The following is a 15,728-nucleotide window of genomic DNA, read 5'->3' as shown; positions in this document are numbered from 1 at the left end:
TAATAGAGCTGGGGACATGTTCTTTTTTCCTGGCACTGTGATTCTTACCAGGAAGCTGTTCTGACTTTTTGAAACCTTTTATTATGCAGTCCAGACTGCATAATAGTTACACCCTTTGCCTTAGTGTCGATACTGTGCCTGTTAGCTTGAGCAATTCTCTCTTCCTAGTCTTCAGCTGCAAATTCATCTACAGAAATAATTACTCATTTCTCAGCTTTCACTCTGAGGACTAAAAAAACCATGCTCTTCCACTTTCTTCTTCACACTCTACATACCATTCTAGTAGCTTTTCTTGTTACTATTTCAGAGTGTACTTATGATTAGCTCAACATATTTCTCTGGCCCAGAATACTATGTTGATTTCCTGATCAGACCTCAACAATGGCCTGTAAATTAGCTTTAGTTTTTCTAATCTATCCTGGAAATATTCTTTTCAAAGTGAATCCTAAAGACCGGTATCTACCTATCACTTATAAGTAGACAGATATTTATATATATTTTAACAACTACTTGAGATTAGTTGCTTAGACTGCTTAGGATTAATCTTTTATGCATCTGCTATGGTGCTTTGCAGTCCACTAATGAGTTCTCTTCATAATTAAAAGAAATTGTTACTACTGGTCCCTCAGCATATGACATTAAGTTTTACTCTGTTTCTTGTCCACCAATCACCCTCCATCACACCACAATTCATCCTATGTGATACTTGAATTCTTCTTTATATTGTTACACCTGATAACACTTTATCACTCACTTGGGGCTTAACAAATGCCTTAAGAGTAAACTCTGAGAAAATTCGTTCTTATGCTTGCTTCAAACCTATATTTCATTTCTACAGGTTGCTATTTCTCTTTTATTTGTTCCAAATTTACCTTAGAATTCCAGTCTCGTCAAGTTCAATTAAAATAGTTCAGGTGAAGGGTATCTAAATGACTTCCCTTGCCTAAGTAAGCAAAACCTCAAAAAGGTATCTGATGTGTTTGGCACAATCTACTTTGGGAAAGCTACATGATATATTATTCCACTGACCTTTTAATTATTCTTCTCTAAAAGATTCGAAGTTTTTTTTTGAAGCAGACAGACAGTATGTGCAGACAACAGGTGCCTAGTTAACTTTTAGAGCAAACTTGTTGGGCTGCCATCACTTGTTGACATTGTAAAACTTGACAGATCTCTTAAGAATGTAGCTTCACTTCCTCTTTCCTTGCTCTCTCAAGACTTCCTGTGTACCACAGAAGGCCAGGAGTGTTTGAAAACTACAGCGGAATACTAATAAACATTTTATATAATTTGCTAGTCTCTGTGCCAAATAGGTTTTATTTTCATCAACTGTTCAATTTTCCTCTGGAAGCTACATTTTGACAAACTGTACTTTTATAAGTACACTTCAATAAACGTATTTAAAGTTTTGCATAGAACTGTATCTTCTGTATTCAACTTTAAAATACAATAATCCTCAAGATCTACAAGGAAGATTCCTCAAATGACACACATTTAGAGTTGAGGTCCAGAGTTTTTAATGGATCTTTTGATTAGCAACATATACTATTACTTTCATCTCCTGAAAAATAATTTTGAGGTGACTGGTATACTAATCATGGTATACCTATCACAGTTTGGGATCGATTAAACTTATTTTTAGTCTTTGAGAAGTATGTAAGGAAATTGGAGGGAAGATGGGAAAGAAAAATGTATTTCCTACTGAATATAAATATAAAATAGATGAGTCTCAACAGAAAATACCTGCTAAGGTGCTGAATATTCTGATTCTCTTACTGTCAGAAGCCTGTCCTAATAATTTTAGCTTGTCTTAAGTTAAACACAACAAAAATACTAATGCAAATACATTTTATATCTAGAAAACTGTAGTCAAATATAAAAACTACAGATTAAGCTTTAATCTTGTTTAATCACAAGCATTACACAGATTTGAAGTTCTGTACACTGTGTATTTAAGTATTTTGTTCTACTAATATTTGATTAGATTAGAAATGGGTGCTTAAACACTGCACAGATCAGGGCACTGTAATTATCTAAACAGGAATTTTTCAACTAAGGTTCATTTTTGCCAAATGAAGTACTGTAATAAAATAATGCCTGCCCTATAATGAGAATCTAACACCAAGATCATAAAAGGAAAAAGCCCTTTATTACTAAAAGTAAGTTAGACCAAGAAGATCACATCCTTTACTGATAAAAGTTAGTACTGAAAGATCATGCTCCTCTTTACTGAGACACTTAAAAAAATGCATTGGGATATTTCTAGGTCTGTTCTAGTGCAGCTGGAGCAAGAAGTATTTTTTTAGCAGTCTGATCATTATTCCAGCATCTTAACCAATTGACCCGTTCACATGGTCTGCGATACCTGGTATGATGATCTCAGGGACATCCAGAATGTTGCCAAATGAAGCAGTTTTACGATGGCCTCGTTTAGGCTTGGAATAGGCTGAAAAAATACACACATACAATACACATGCAAAACACTAAAAAGGCAATAGCAAAATTATTAAATTTGTCATATTGCATTTTTCATAAAATTTGTTAAACTGTAGTTCATGCAAAAATATTTCATGCAGAATAAACTGCATTGCCTTTCACTCATGCTTACACATAGTAAAGCAACTGTTAAAAAGCAAAAATGCAGAACTAGCCGTCAATACAACACTGTGTAATTAGTTTTAGTTAGCAACACAAAAGTCAAACACAGAAAGCAGCATGGCAACAAAGAAGGGAAAACCAAATGTAATTATCCAAACAGAGAATAAAATAAATTGTTTCAGATCACCTGTATATTCAGAGTAAATTCTTGATTGCCTGAACTTATATAACACTTCCTCTTTAGTGCTGGGCACAAACTATTTTATGAAAAAGATTAAAAGTTGGATACTTTTTTCTTTGAATCATCTCCTGTTAAAGCAAAGGTAATCTGTCCCTGAAAAGTGCTTACTCTTACTACATTAGACAATTGTTCCTGCTTTCCATTATTTTGCCCTACTAATGAGGATGTTTCTTGTTTTAAAAAGTGGCTGTCGCCATTAATGTCTTCATCCTGAAGGACATTCAAGAAGCATTATATACTTTGCAATAAAAACTTTTAAAAAATTTTTATTTTGCCACTTGTGTAGTTACCCATTTAGAGAAAAAAAATAGTTTCCATTTAGAGAAAAGCCCAAATACAGCTCCCAAAGATAGAACACTGCAGCAAATTTATCTCAAACTTAATGTGAAATGGTGGCGTGTATTATGCAATTTACACTTAACACTTAAATCTAGCAATAGGCGGAACAAGAAGATTCAATATTCTTGACTTTATTTACACTTAACAGCCTGATTCTCATCCAGCCACAATCCTATTTCAGTTTACAGTATATTATTTCTGTCACAAAGTTAACAGCATTAAAAACAAAGCAAAAACAACACAGTGTTGTTTCAGCTCTTATTGAAAAAGGTATGGCCAGATAAGTTTGACCTGATTTCTAGTGGTCAGTTACTGCCTAAAATAACTAAAAAAAAGAAAACAAACAAACAAAAAAAACCCAACAACCCACACACAAAAAAACCAAACCAAAACAAAACACAAAACTCCAGAATATTCCACATATTCTTTTGTGTCAAGAAAAAGAAACCCTCCAGTCATAACAAACAACAAAAAAAAATCCTTACAATATTCTGAAATAACAATTACTATTCAAAACAGTGTACTTATGGAAGACAAACCAGGAAAATTAAAAACTCACACAAAGGAAGGCCACAGTTATCTCCACTAATGTCAAAACTTTACATTGACTTTAGAGGGTCAGTGAGTCCTGACATTTTAAAGTAAAAACAAGTTATTATTATCAGGTAAGTACATAGTTGCCTTCCATGTTAGGAAACCTTTAGAAATATTCAGGGTGAAGTGCTACACAATCAATCAGTCAAAGATTGACAATACAAAAGACAAAATTTTGGAGTAAGGCTTTAAGATAAGTACATAAAAGTAAAAGCATTTAGGGCAAGATAATATTATCCCACAAATATCTCCAGTATTTAGCAAAACAAGATCCTAAAAGAATCATCATACAACAAAGAACAAAAATAAAGTAGTCATGGTTGAAAAGAGTTGGAATATGATGCTTATTTCCTTATTTCTTACAGTTTCTTGGATTACCCTAATTTGTGAGATTTGTGGAGAAATACTATATCAACTAAATAACCCTGAACAAACCAAAGTAATTTTGTCTGCTAATTAAATCTATAGTTACATACCATTAAAAAAAGTTTCAAATGTCAAACTTAATAATTAAGGTTTGCATAGATCAACGAACAATATCTTTGATGAAGAAAAGAGACGAGAAAGTGTTTGCCAAGTATAAACGTTTTTATTAAATAGATTTTCTGGGAAGATTGAAGGTTGTTTTCACCATAAAATTACGTATTTATGCTTACGCATAACTTCCAATTCACTCACGGACTCAGTATTTAAACACAACAGTTTATGGCTACCTGAAGCAAAGCACCTGAAGCTAGTTTACTTTTTAAACAAAAGATATTATGCTGTGTTCATCTGACGAATAAAATATGCTTATGTTTCTGAAATATGACAAAATTGATTTTAAAACTTATTTGGGAACATGCTGACTGTTAAAACCAACTATCCACTTTTATATATTAGAGGAATAACTGCAAAAAAAAACAAACTATTTTAGAGATAATTAAGATAAGGGCAAAGATAAAGCCTGTGCATTTGGAATAGGACTGATATTTAGAAGTCTCAGAATGATTTTAGAAAGGTGAAAGTCTAATTGAACATAAGTAATCTATCTGTGACCTTAAAAGTACCTAATTAAAGTACCTGCCTTGCAGCTGAATGTACAATATTCCACCTCAGCTAATAAAGGATGAGAAAGATTACATGAAAAGTTAAAATATTTTCACATGGCTAATTTTATTAACCTTTCATAAGACTTCATTTTTTTTCTCTCTTTTCTTATTTATTTATTTTTTAAAATAATCTTCCTCCCTACCAGTTCCTTACTCTATCCCACAAACATAATTTTACCTGTTGTAGAAGGTATTCTTGCTTCCATTTCGGACATGTCAGCACTCATCCTTTTGGCTTCTCCTGAAACAAGGGCTGACTGAGGTCGCCCACGAACATCTGACAAGCTCTCCACACTGCTCCCACGAGATGGTGGTAAACTCAAACGGCCAGGATCACCCTGTTTCAACAGTTAGAATTTTAAAAAGAATGGAATCAGATCTGCAGAAACTTCCCAATAATATACTCAGTATGTGGAATAAAATATATTTCTACAGCAGATTTAAAAATTAGGCAAATTTTTAAAATGGTAAAAATTTAAACTATTATTGGCACTTAAGAGCCAAATATCTTGTAACCTGCAAAGAATTAAATTTACTCTAATTCAAATTGAGTAGAATTAGGTCAATATTGTCAGAAGAGAATATTTGTATTTTTCTATCCCACTTGAAATAAAACAGTGTTTTCAAAAGTCACATAAATGTATAATCCTTTTCTGTTATACTAAACTTGTAGCTCTAAATTAAGGTAATGATATTTGAATTCAATTTTTTTTTAAACCTACTGAATCCCCCGGAATCAAATGAACTCTTTTTATTTCATTGAAGGTACCTCTTGATAGCCTTCCAGTTTATCTTTTTGGAATCATTCAGTATTTTTCCATCCACTTTCACGCTCCTTTCTTATAAGTAACTGAATCCAATTCTATTCTATTTTTTAAAGAAAAGACACTAATGTTTCTAGTAGTTGCAGACATGTTTTTGTTCATTTCGTCTTTTTCATTATTATTCAAAATTACAGACATTCACTTACCGGCTGCTTGGCTGTATTTTTCATTTGCTGTGCCAATTTTGATTCTAAACGTTTAATAGTGTCATTGGTAGAAGCTCCTTGGAAGTCATTCGGTTCCATGTTTGCATCGCTTTTGTTACTTGTATTTGTAGAAGTGATGTCCATAAATGAACCTGGAAATTCAAAGGAAGAACAAATTTCCATTAAAAATCCTAAAGTGTATTTCTGCTCCTTCTCAGAAGCTTTACTTTGCATTAAGGTAACTTTTAATGAAATGAAAGCTGCCAAACTGCAACAGATCCCTAATTATAAAATGTGAAGAGGAGTGGGTGGATGACAGAATATACGACTAACTACTACAAAGATATTTGAAGTCATTATTTAGTTTGCTCTGAAATTGTTGGAGTAGTTGGTAAATTAACAATACAACTGGCAATATAATTCATGATTAATGATAAGGTCCATCGTTTACTACAGAGGAGAACAAATACCTGAAAAAATAGACATCAGTATGTATTCATCAGTTGAAAGTTATAAATCTTATCTTATAATCATGTGCTGAGAAGTGGAGAACACCTAGTAAAGTTAGTAAAAATATAATTTGCAGGTCATTAAGCGGCAAAGTAGCTTAATGAAACTTCATTCAAAATAAAATAAATTTAGAGGTAGAAAAAACAAATCAGCTAGCAAAAGGTGAAGACAATTTCTACTGAAGTGGGAAAACTTGTCTATAGAATCAGAGGACAGAACAATCTTTATTTTCTATTAGTAAAATTGTTTCAGTAGGGGAAACACTACCTGAAAGCGTAGCCTACATTTTGTTCTACTTCCCTTTCTAGCGTTTTCCTTGTGCTTCATTTAAATTATTGTATTTACTGCAGTTTAACATAGAACTACTGCAAGTTTAAACTGTGGAGATGTATATGCCCATTTTTCATTAAAGACATAATTCAGTAAAACTATTTGTCTAAGAACAGTAAATATGTTGTGGTATGAGGTCTTAAAAAAAATGGACTCCTGCCAATACATAAGTTTGTGAAAGATTATCTTTTCGAATTTGAGTTCAAACATGAAACTGTATTTTATAACCCTTCTGTATCACTTCATGTTTCCGTTGTATTCTCTTATTTATACAAGAATACCTGTACTAGTGGCAGAGTTGCTTTGCCCTTCATCTGAATACTGGCAAGGATACTGCAGAGGTTCATCAGCTCCTGGAAAGTACTGTGATAAAAAGCAGTGTTTTAATAGTAATAAAAAGGAATTGCTTTAAAGTAGTATGAATAGTACCTTATAAAATAATTCATAAATATAATAAATTCTATATCATACATAAGACTTTATTTAGAAAAAGAAGTCAGACTATTTTAAATAATACATTAAAATATGACTCCTTTTATTAATTTCTCCATGTTTGTTATAAATGAAATACTCTACTCCTCCCAAAAACAAAGAAATTAGTCCCCTTCTTTACAGCAATAATTTGATATATATATTTTTTTCAAGTAAAAAGAGGAGAGAGGAAAACATTAGTCTCTCTTTAAAGTGTGATAAAAGGCATACCTACTGTAATTCAATTTCTCAACTGAATAAGTTAAGAAAGATTAAGATACTAAAATAAATTTAATACCCGCATCAAGTGTGTCATTATCTTAACAATTTCTTCCATGGAAGGTCGTTGTGAGGGATCCTTGGACCAACAACGGGTCATTAAACTCTCAATTGGTTTAGGTAAGTTTTTGATCAGTGGTGGTCGAGTACCTAAAATTGAAATTAGAAGAAAATTTAAGCAAACTTTAAGAAGACTGACAGTGACTGATATCTTTCTGACATTTTGCTAAGCAAGTACAGGAAAACATGTAGTCTGAAGGAGCTGGCCCATATTTCATTTTCTCTTTTAAGCAAACAACTGACAGTGTTCCTTTGCACTACAAATGAGTTACAGGTACATTTAAAAAAAAAAAATAGAAGAAATAAAATGAATTTTTTCCTTCAGAAGTCATTTGCATAAATTCAGTGACTGACAAAGTACAGTATATCACAATGGTACTTAAAATGGCTAATGATTATGTTATAGCTTTCTGAAGAATAAAGCCCCATGCTGGGAAGTGCCAGAAGCCTTTGATATCTACTGTTGAACTTGCACACAAAAAAGTATTTCTGAAGTTGCTTTTGTTCTTCCTGAAAAACTACTAAGCACTAAAAGCATCAATTCTGGATGACTGTTTCATGGACTCTAGATCTTTTCAATTATGTATTTTACTTCAACTGTAGTATAACCTATTCATTTGAATTTGTTCCATATTCTACTCATTTTATTACTTTAACAACAAATACAGTTAATAGACATCCAGTTGTGCTTAACACATGAGAAGTAGAGACGCTTTGCAAAGAAAGCAGTGAGTACTTAAAAATGTATTAGCTGTAACAAATAGTACATAAATTAAGACAGTTTAGAGAAGTGAACAAAAAAAAAACATTTTAAAAATCAAAGTGGACTTTTTCTTCCCCTATGAGCTTTTTCTGCAACTTAGCAAGGCTTTCTGACTTACTACATTCACATTTATAGCTATTGCTTTTATTAAGTCTCTCATCAGTCCTGACTCAATGACTTGTGCCCTTGAAAAACTGAAATGGAGAACTTCTCTCTTCACTCAAAAATGCTGTTTGCAAACATCTTTCCTTGTGTATCACTGACTGTAGCACTCATCCATCCTACCAATGCCTGCCACCTTTACATACTTGATCAAACAAGATTCATATTCTCACCTTGAGCTTCTATCATTTAGTACTGAAACTATGATTCTCAGGCACAGTGCCAGCCATCATTGCTTGCTTGTTAATTAGATCATCCAAACAAGTTCATTCTTTCTTTGATAGTGTTTTTCACAAATGGTAGAAGCTTTTAGCAGACATTCAGTGAACTATATCACTTCCATTACTGCCTTCTTCTTACAAATCTGATTTGTCAAAGTAACTGGAAGTACTCTGTTAAAGCAGTTATGCTACTAGAATTAAGATACTACAGTCTATTATTTTGACTGATACTGTACCACTACTTCATCTATCTTAATCCAATCATTTCCTTTGTTCGTTATCCTAAAGGGCTTTATTCTGCATAGTACCTAGCACAGTAAAATCCTGCTCCATGATTGCAAGACCCTAGATAAAACAATTTAAACAGCAGAATAAAAAAAAACAACAGATGAAAAACAGAGTAACATTTTTAATGCCTATGGTCCTGCAGAGTTTGACAGTTTTTACATTTTAAACTATAGGTTAAATTACTTGAACTTGTGCATTCATAGTGTAAATGCCCATTTTTTTAAAAGATAAAGGGCTATTTTTTTTTAAGTACATGACTCAGACCACTGTCAAATCTTTTAAAATGGCGAGCCGTAATAAATGTACAGCTTTTCTCCCTTGTTTATTTATACAGTGGTTATATGCAGCAGGAAATGCAAACAATGTAGCAGTCAAATAAAACAAAAACCACACTAACATAAAAGTGTCAGTGTCTTATTATTTATCCTTTATGACAGAAGTCCGTATTAAATGAAGTCCAGAACTGAAAAACTAGTACTTTAAAAATGCACGCTTCAGAATGTTTAGCAAATTTATAGGTGAAATATACAACTTAAAATGCAGTTAAACATTTTCAACTCACCATTGTGAACTGCCCACATTATGCGGAAAGCTGGACCACCAATCTCATCAAAAGGTTTCCTACGGGTGATTACCTCCCAGAGAATAATACCCCAACTGAAAACATCACATTTTTCACTGTAATTGCTACCTGGAAAAAATCAGAAATATACTGTTTCTTTTCTACATAACTTTTCTATAACTCATTTATAATAGGTACAGTTCCATGTGAAAAATGCTCTATATGCTTCCTTTCACCTCATATTTATTTTCTTAAGAAAATAAGGTTTTCTAAATCTATTTGATTCAAGCTAACTTAAGTCTGAAATCATTTGACGGCATGATCATTAAGAATGCCTCTCAATGGAAATCACTCAATTTCCATCATCCTGGAATGATAAATAGAGTCAGTTTGATTTTATAATATCAAATGCAATTTATTACATTTCAAACATATTTTGAATTCAGAACTTAATCTTGCTTCATCTAAATATTCTTGTTGAGCTTGTTTTTTCCATATTAATCACAATATGTTAGCCATCTCTGTCATATCTCTTGCTCTAATTAATTAGAGGTCTTTAGCAGAATCATAAAACATCACCATCTTATTTCTACTCTGTTTATCTTTCTTATTGTTTTCATCATGCTATTACTTAAATCAAGTTCTCTAATCACAGGTTAAATATTTCTAAGCCTAAGTTACAGGTGCAGAAGACATCCAGGTGATATATAATAACATTCAAAGACTACAGGAGGAAGACTGTATGTTCTGTTGCCCTAACTCATGCAAATAGTGAAAGAAATGTGAATATTAATAACATGATAATGATAGCATAATTATAAATAACAGAGATTTTTTAAACTAATACATAATAAGAAAGTGTTATTGAGACAAGTCATTTCATAAGTAGGAATTAATGAAGCCTAGTTTTATGTCAGTATTTATCTTATAACACCCAGTTGCAACAGGCTCCACGTTTCCTATAAGCCATCCTCCTCTGGCCTCCAGTATCTCTGACAAACTGCAAGGAAAGCAGCATACCCTAAGACCAGTTCTTGCAGGTTGGACAGTCTGAAAGTCAAACTGAATAAACAGGATGCAGCCATGTACTGGAATCCTTTCTAAGCAAGGGCACTCGTTTGAACTTCTCGCATCTATTGATTTTACAAAGCTCGTAAGAACTTGGTATCTCTGAAACTCTTTATACTTGTATCAAAGTAACTGAATGTGGCTAATGAATTAAAAAAATTCTGAAGGTGAAACACAAAGTCAGCTTTCCCTTCAAAAGGTAGCTGTTAACGATTGCAGATTATAAAGGGAAGTAAAACAATCCTTCAGTCTATCCAGTGACAACATTTCTAGCTACACATTCACCCCATCTTAGGCATTCCACTTTGAAGTGATTCCTCCCAACAATGGCAAGACAGGAGCCCAACAAGAGCTTTAATGCTGCTGTGTGGAGCAAAGCACTAAAGAATTGCATCCCTCTCCTTTTTGTCAAAACTCCTGCATGGAAAGAAAAAAGTGACAATCTTAAGGTCTTTTGTCTCTGACAGATCTGAAGATCTGATGAAGTGACTTTTCAGTGGACAAAGCTGTCTAAAAATGCTACTTGGTACCAATGGAGGAGTGAAGAGTCTATGGTACACAGTGGCAAGCAGAAAGCCAGTGATAGGAAAGTAATGTTATACTCCCGTTTGAGCAAGGAAATTCTATTTTGAAGCTGAAAACTAATTCTGAGAAGTGATAGTTCAAAGCCAGTATCTAACATAAGGAGGATATCCTATTGTTTCATTACTTAACAGACCTAGGTAGGATAGCAGATGCATCACTTTTCAATATCCAATTATCTCAAAGCATTTTAAAAGTAATTTTGACAAAGGGAGCTCAGAGCTTATAGTGCCTTCTTCTCTTTCACTTTATTCTATCTTAATGATATTTTTTTCATTTATACTGTATGATCTGTTACAAGGGTCTAAATGCCATAATACTTAAAACTCAAAGAAAGTCATAATGTTAGGAAAATTACATCAATAATCACTTTTTAAGTATGCCACCTATAAGAGATAGTTCTTAAGCCTTTCTAGTTCTCAACTAAAACTGAGTTCTAAAACAGTACCAAAATAATATTACTGCTTATCTCACTGTTAATTTCTGATGCAGTAGTAGATGCAAAAAAAGTTTAACAATTTTCACATAATTTCAATACTCTTTTAATACATTAATACTTTAATGACTGTCCCAAGAGTAATTTGATATGCTGCATCACAGAATTTATTGGATCTTTCCTTTATACTGATTCTTGCATAGAAGACTTGTGGCATCACTAAAAGCTTCAGAAAAAGGTACAAAAAGCCAACTGCAAAGTGAAAGCTTTTGCTGCCATCTAACAGTAAATTTGCAATACAATATTTCTTTGTTCTGCGCTGCTGAATTTATGTAGCAGAGAAATTAAGCAAAGCACTGTAAATCCCCACTACAGTGCTCTAATTTCAAAATCAGTTCTTATTTTTTTCACTCAGAACCAAAAATTTTGCTTTAACACCGATAGTGCAATGGATAACTTCTAAAGGAAAAAGATATCTCTAATTTACACAATTTCATTTAATAGTAAACAAAAGTTAAGAAAGGAAGCACTCCCAGCTAAAGTTAAAGAAACAAAGCAGGTGCTCCAATATAAAGTGACACAATGGAAAATGTTTAGGCTCCAGAGTAAGCAGAATCATCCTTAGGTGATTCCCCAAAGTGACAAGCAGAAGAATGAGGTACCTTCAAAATAAAAGCTCCAAAGGTGGTGCCCAGGAGGAAACCCCTCCCAAGAATATTAAGTGTGGATACTGCAAAACAGGACACCTGCTTTCTGAAGCAGGAAGATGACACCTCCAGAGCCCTCTACTAATCACAATCAATGCTAAAATGTGTTTAATTTGCAATCTAATGACAACTGCATTATTTCTCTAGTAATAATAAAGCAATTATACCTATCTAATTATCGACTGTCATCAGCCCTTCCCAGCTCTGCTCAGAGAAATAGCTTGTTTTCTTACTTAACTAAATTAACTGTTAATAACAAGTTTCTCAGAATGCAGGCAAGAGGAAGTACATCAAACCTCTAGAGATGAAGAAAACTAAGAAAGAGATACAAAGAAAACCAGACAAAAGTGAAATTACAAGAAAGTGGAGGTTTCAAAATGAAGGCAATTATGTTCAATTTAGTGACACTAACACGCAAATTCTAAAGATAAAAGCTGATCAGAATTGGGAGTGAAAGTAATAACAGTATATTTAAATGTCAGGAGAATTTGAAATTACTTAAGAATCTCAGAAATAGCACAATACTTGTAAAATAGCCCTCTATTACTTAGTTTTACTTGGTTTTAAATAAGAAACAACAGCTGTCTAAAGGTATCCCTTATATAAACCTTGGAAATGACACAAAGGTCCCACATCTTCCAGTAATTAATGGTATAACACTAACATGATACAATCTGTTTGGTGCTGCTCTTTGAAACTTTGCACAATTATTTGGTAATATACAAACTTACAGGTTTTAAAATAAAAGTTAGGATTCTGCCAAGACACTTTCAATTGCTATCTCAAACTTTAATATGATTGAAATAGAAATATAATCAAATGATGTTTTTATTTCCTATACAAATACATTCAAAGTTCCATCCCTAAAAAGAATGTATAATAACAACACCATAAATTATTGTTACCTTCAAAAACTTCAGGTGCCATCCAAGCAGCACTTCCCTTATTGTTGGTCATGTGTGTTTGAATATCACAGGCTGTACCAAAATCACAGATTTTTAGAACTGTCCCCCCAGCTACCAACAGCAAACTGTCAAGGAAACAAAATAAATTAAAAAAGAAAATCAAAGCTGTGGGATGAAATAGCCTGGTGATAAAACAAGGAATTTTTTATCCCAACAATTATTCTAATATAAATGAGTATCTGGGGCTTTGCTTCTCGATGCTTTAGTTTTGTAATCTGATAAATAAGTAAGATCACTTGTGTCTAATCTGAGCGTACAAAATAGTTTTTAAATCACATATATTCCATTATTTATTCATACTTCTACATCATACATATTTCTTCCATGCTAGATTTAAATATTCTCAGGCATAGCAATCCACTAAGCATATATTGATAAAATTTAGTCTTTCAGATGGGAGAGAATGAAAAACAAGTACTTCAAAAATTTTTGCCAAAAGAATGATGATTAAGACTCCCATTAATGTCAATCAGTGTAGTTATTTAAATCTTAATCAAAACTAGGGATGCAAGAAAGAATTCAAGATTCAAAGTGTGACTTCACACTGTAATTTTATCTGGTAGAAGTGCTGGCTCCCACCAGAAGTGGGTGATCCTGCAAATCTCTGTTTCCATCAAACCTGTGGAACCAGATCTGAAGGTTGTACGGTTCTAAGATAAGTAAGATCAACAAACTGCCTGGACAGAATAGATATTCATTTTTCTTTCAGTGGAAAGTGATGAGAGATTTTGGCTATGGGTACCGGAATGGACAAGAAAAGATAGAATAAGATGATCATATCAGATTAAATATGACAATATCAAATTAAATACAACATTAAAACCAACCAACCCAATGCTCTCTTATCAAATACCACTACCCGTTGTAAAATTGGGATGCTTTACATACATCTGATTAGGAGCCCTGTCCCTATGAAAATCTTCTCCTGCAAGAAAGGGCAAGAGCAAGATGTTTTTCTAGTTTAACAGAAATATAGTGACTACAGATTGTTTCCTGTACCATGCACCATCGCTCTGTAACTGAAGCTTCAAACACACGGTTTTCATTTAAAATACATCCAATAAATGTATTATCAATTAAAGGTATTTGTGTCAAATACAATGAAATTATGAAAAAATGATCTTCAAAGTGTAAGAAAAAATGAAATATGTGCAATAAACCTACTTTGGTGGTTTCAGGTCTCTGTGAATTAGGGCCTTTGGTTTCATACTGTGAAGATATGCCACTCCTTGGGAACACTGTAAACACCAACTCATCGCGTGTGCAGCAGTATAATGAGGCAGAGGTTCAGCACCATGCAGCACTGCAAAACAAAGGCACAAACTAAAAAGAACTTTATTGTATATTACAATAGATACAATGGAGTTAATAACATACCCATCAGAAAGCTGTACAGAACCTATGTACTTATCACTGCAACTTAAAATATACTTTTGCAAATTGTTAAATTAATGGAAATGTCAAAATGGTATCTAAGTGTTAGTATGTTTTCCTAATACTTTTATTAGAATTCTGCCAACTAGTGATTAACAATATGAAAGAAGTTACTTTTTTCAGGAAGAGGTAAAGTCTGTGTTAAACAATTATAATGGGAATTTACATGTAAGTGAGTTTTTTCAGATGAAGTTTTCCACAGGAAAACCTTAAAATGACATTTACAAATATTACCAAGCTGATATCAATAAACAAATTAATAGGCTTAAAAGTAATTTTTAGAAGCACACATCTTTCTCTTCAAAATTAGTTTAAGACATATATATGAAGTGACATTATATTTAAGATGTTTTCCCTAGCACCGGCACTTCAGCTCCAGGAAAACATATTAAAATGATACTCACCATTGTATAGAGAACCTCCTTCAGCATACTCCATAACAAGACACACCTTTGAGGAGAGGGGACAAAAAATACGGATGTTTTAAATGGAGGGACAGAAAACAGATTTTGTAAATCAAAAGTTCTTTGAGAAGATCTGCAACGTTCCACACCTAAGCTAATAGAACATTTAACTATGAGGTACAGTCAGGCTTAATATAAATACAATTTAGCTTAACACTTAATTTGCACTGTAAGTTAGGAAATAAGGGATGCACTTTCTCCCTTTCCTCGGTCATCTTGAAAATCAAACAGTCTTCATACTGCAATTAATTTGCCTTTACTATTTCCTCAGAATGGCTTTCAATAGTTTTAAATACTATGTCAAAAGAATCTAATTAGTTCCAAGAAAAAAGTGATCCAGCGTTTTAACCAACTGTAAATTCCTCGTTAGAATTAGTTAATGTTGGATTTTTCCTGTGACTGTACTTTCTCTTTTGCTTTCAGAATTTGTGAGACTGTTTGCAGCTGTGGTAAGAAGATAGCAAATCCTGAAAACTGCATATACAAGAACAGGATCTGATTTCCAAGCTATGATTAATGTGTTGCTAATATATATAATTTCTGCTTGCTGATTTGCAATTAATGGGAGTATACATCTGAATGACACTGCATAT

At 32.9% G+C, this 15,728-nt stretch overlaps 1 protein-coding gene across 6 annotated transcripts in view; it reads right to left on the bottom strand.

Moving 5' to 3' along the window:
- Positions 1-15,728, bottom strand: part of MAP3K7 (mitogen-activated protein kinase kinase kinase 7) — a 48,772-nt gene that overhangs the window by 20,065 nt on the left and 12,979 nt on the right. For 3 of the 6 annotated variants that reach the window (XM_010707620.1, XM_010707614.1, XM_010707615.1), the window contains exons 4-12: positions 15,076-15,121; positions 14,402-14,540; positions 13,178-13,302; positions 9,480-9,608; positions 7,443-7,573; positions 6,955-7,036; positions 5,834-5,985; positions 5,042-5,201; positions 2,366-2,446 (exon numbers count right to left, since the gene is read on the bottom strand). In XM_010707620.1, coding sequence (XP_010705922.1) covers positions 2,366-2,446; positions 5,042-5,201; positions 5,834-5,985; positions 6,955-7,036; positions 7,443-7,573; positions 9,480-9,608; positions 13,178-13,302; positions 14,402-14,540; positions 15,076-15,121 — 1,045 coding nt within the window. Of the gene's footprint in view, positions 1-2,365; positions 2,447-5,041; positions 5,202-5,833; positions 5,986-6,954; positions 7,037-7,442; positions 7,574-9,479; positions 9,609-13,177; positions 13,303-14,401; positions 14,561-15,075; positions 15,122-15,728 lie in introns of all 6 variants that reach the window. The other 3 variants (XM_010707616.1, XM_010707617.1, XM_010707619.2) reach the window with 2 other exon arrangements.

The sequence above is a fragment of the Meleagris gallopavo genome, chromosome 2 (assembly GCF_000146605.3).
Source record: "Meleagris gallopavo isolate NT-WF06-2002-E0010 breed Aviagen turkey brand Nicholas breeding stock chromosome 2, Turkey_5.1, whole genome shotgun sequence".
NCBI lineage: Eukaryota > Metazoa > Chordata > Aves > Galliformes > Phasianidae > Meleagris > Meleagris gallopavo.
Note: the sequence above shows the minus strand (reverse complement) of the source record. Positions and strands in the feature narration are given on the sequence as shown.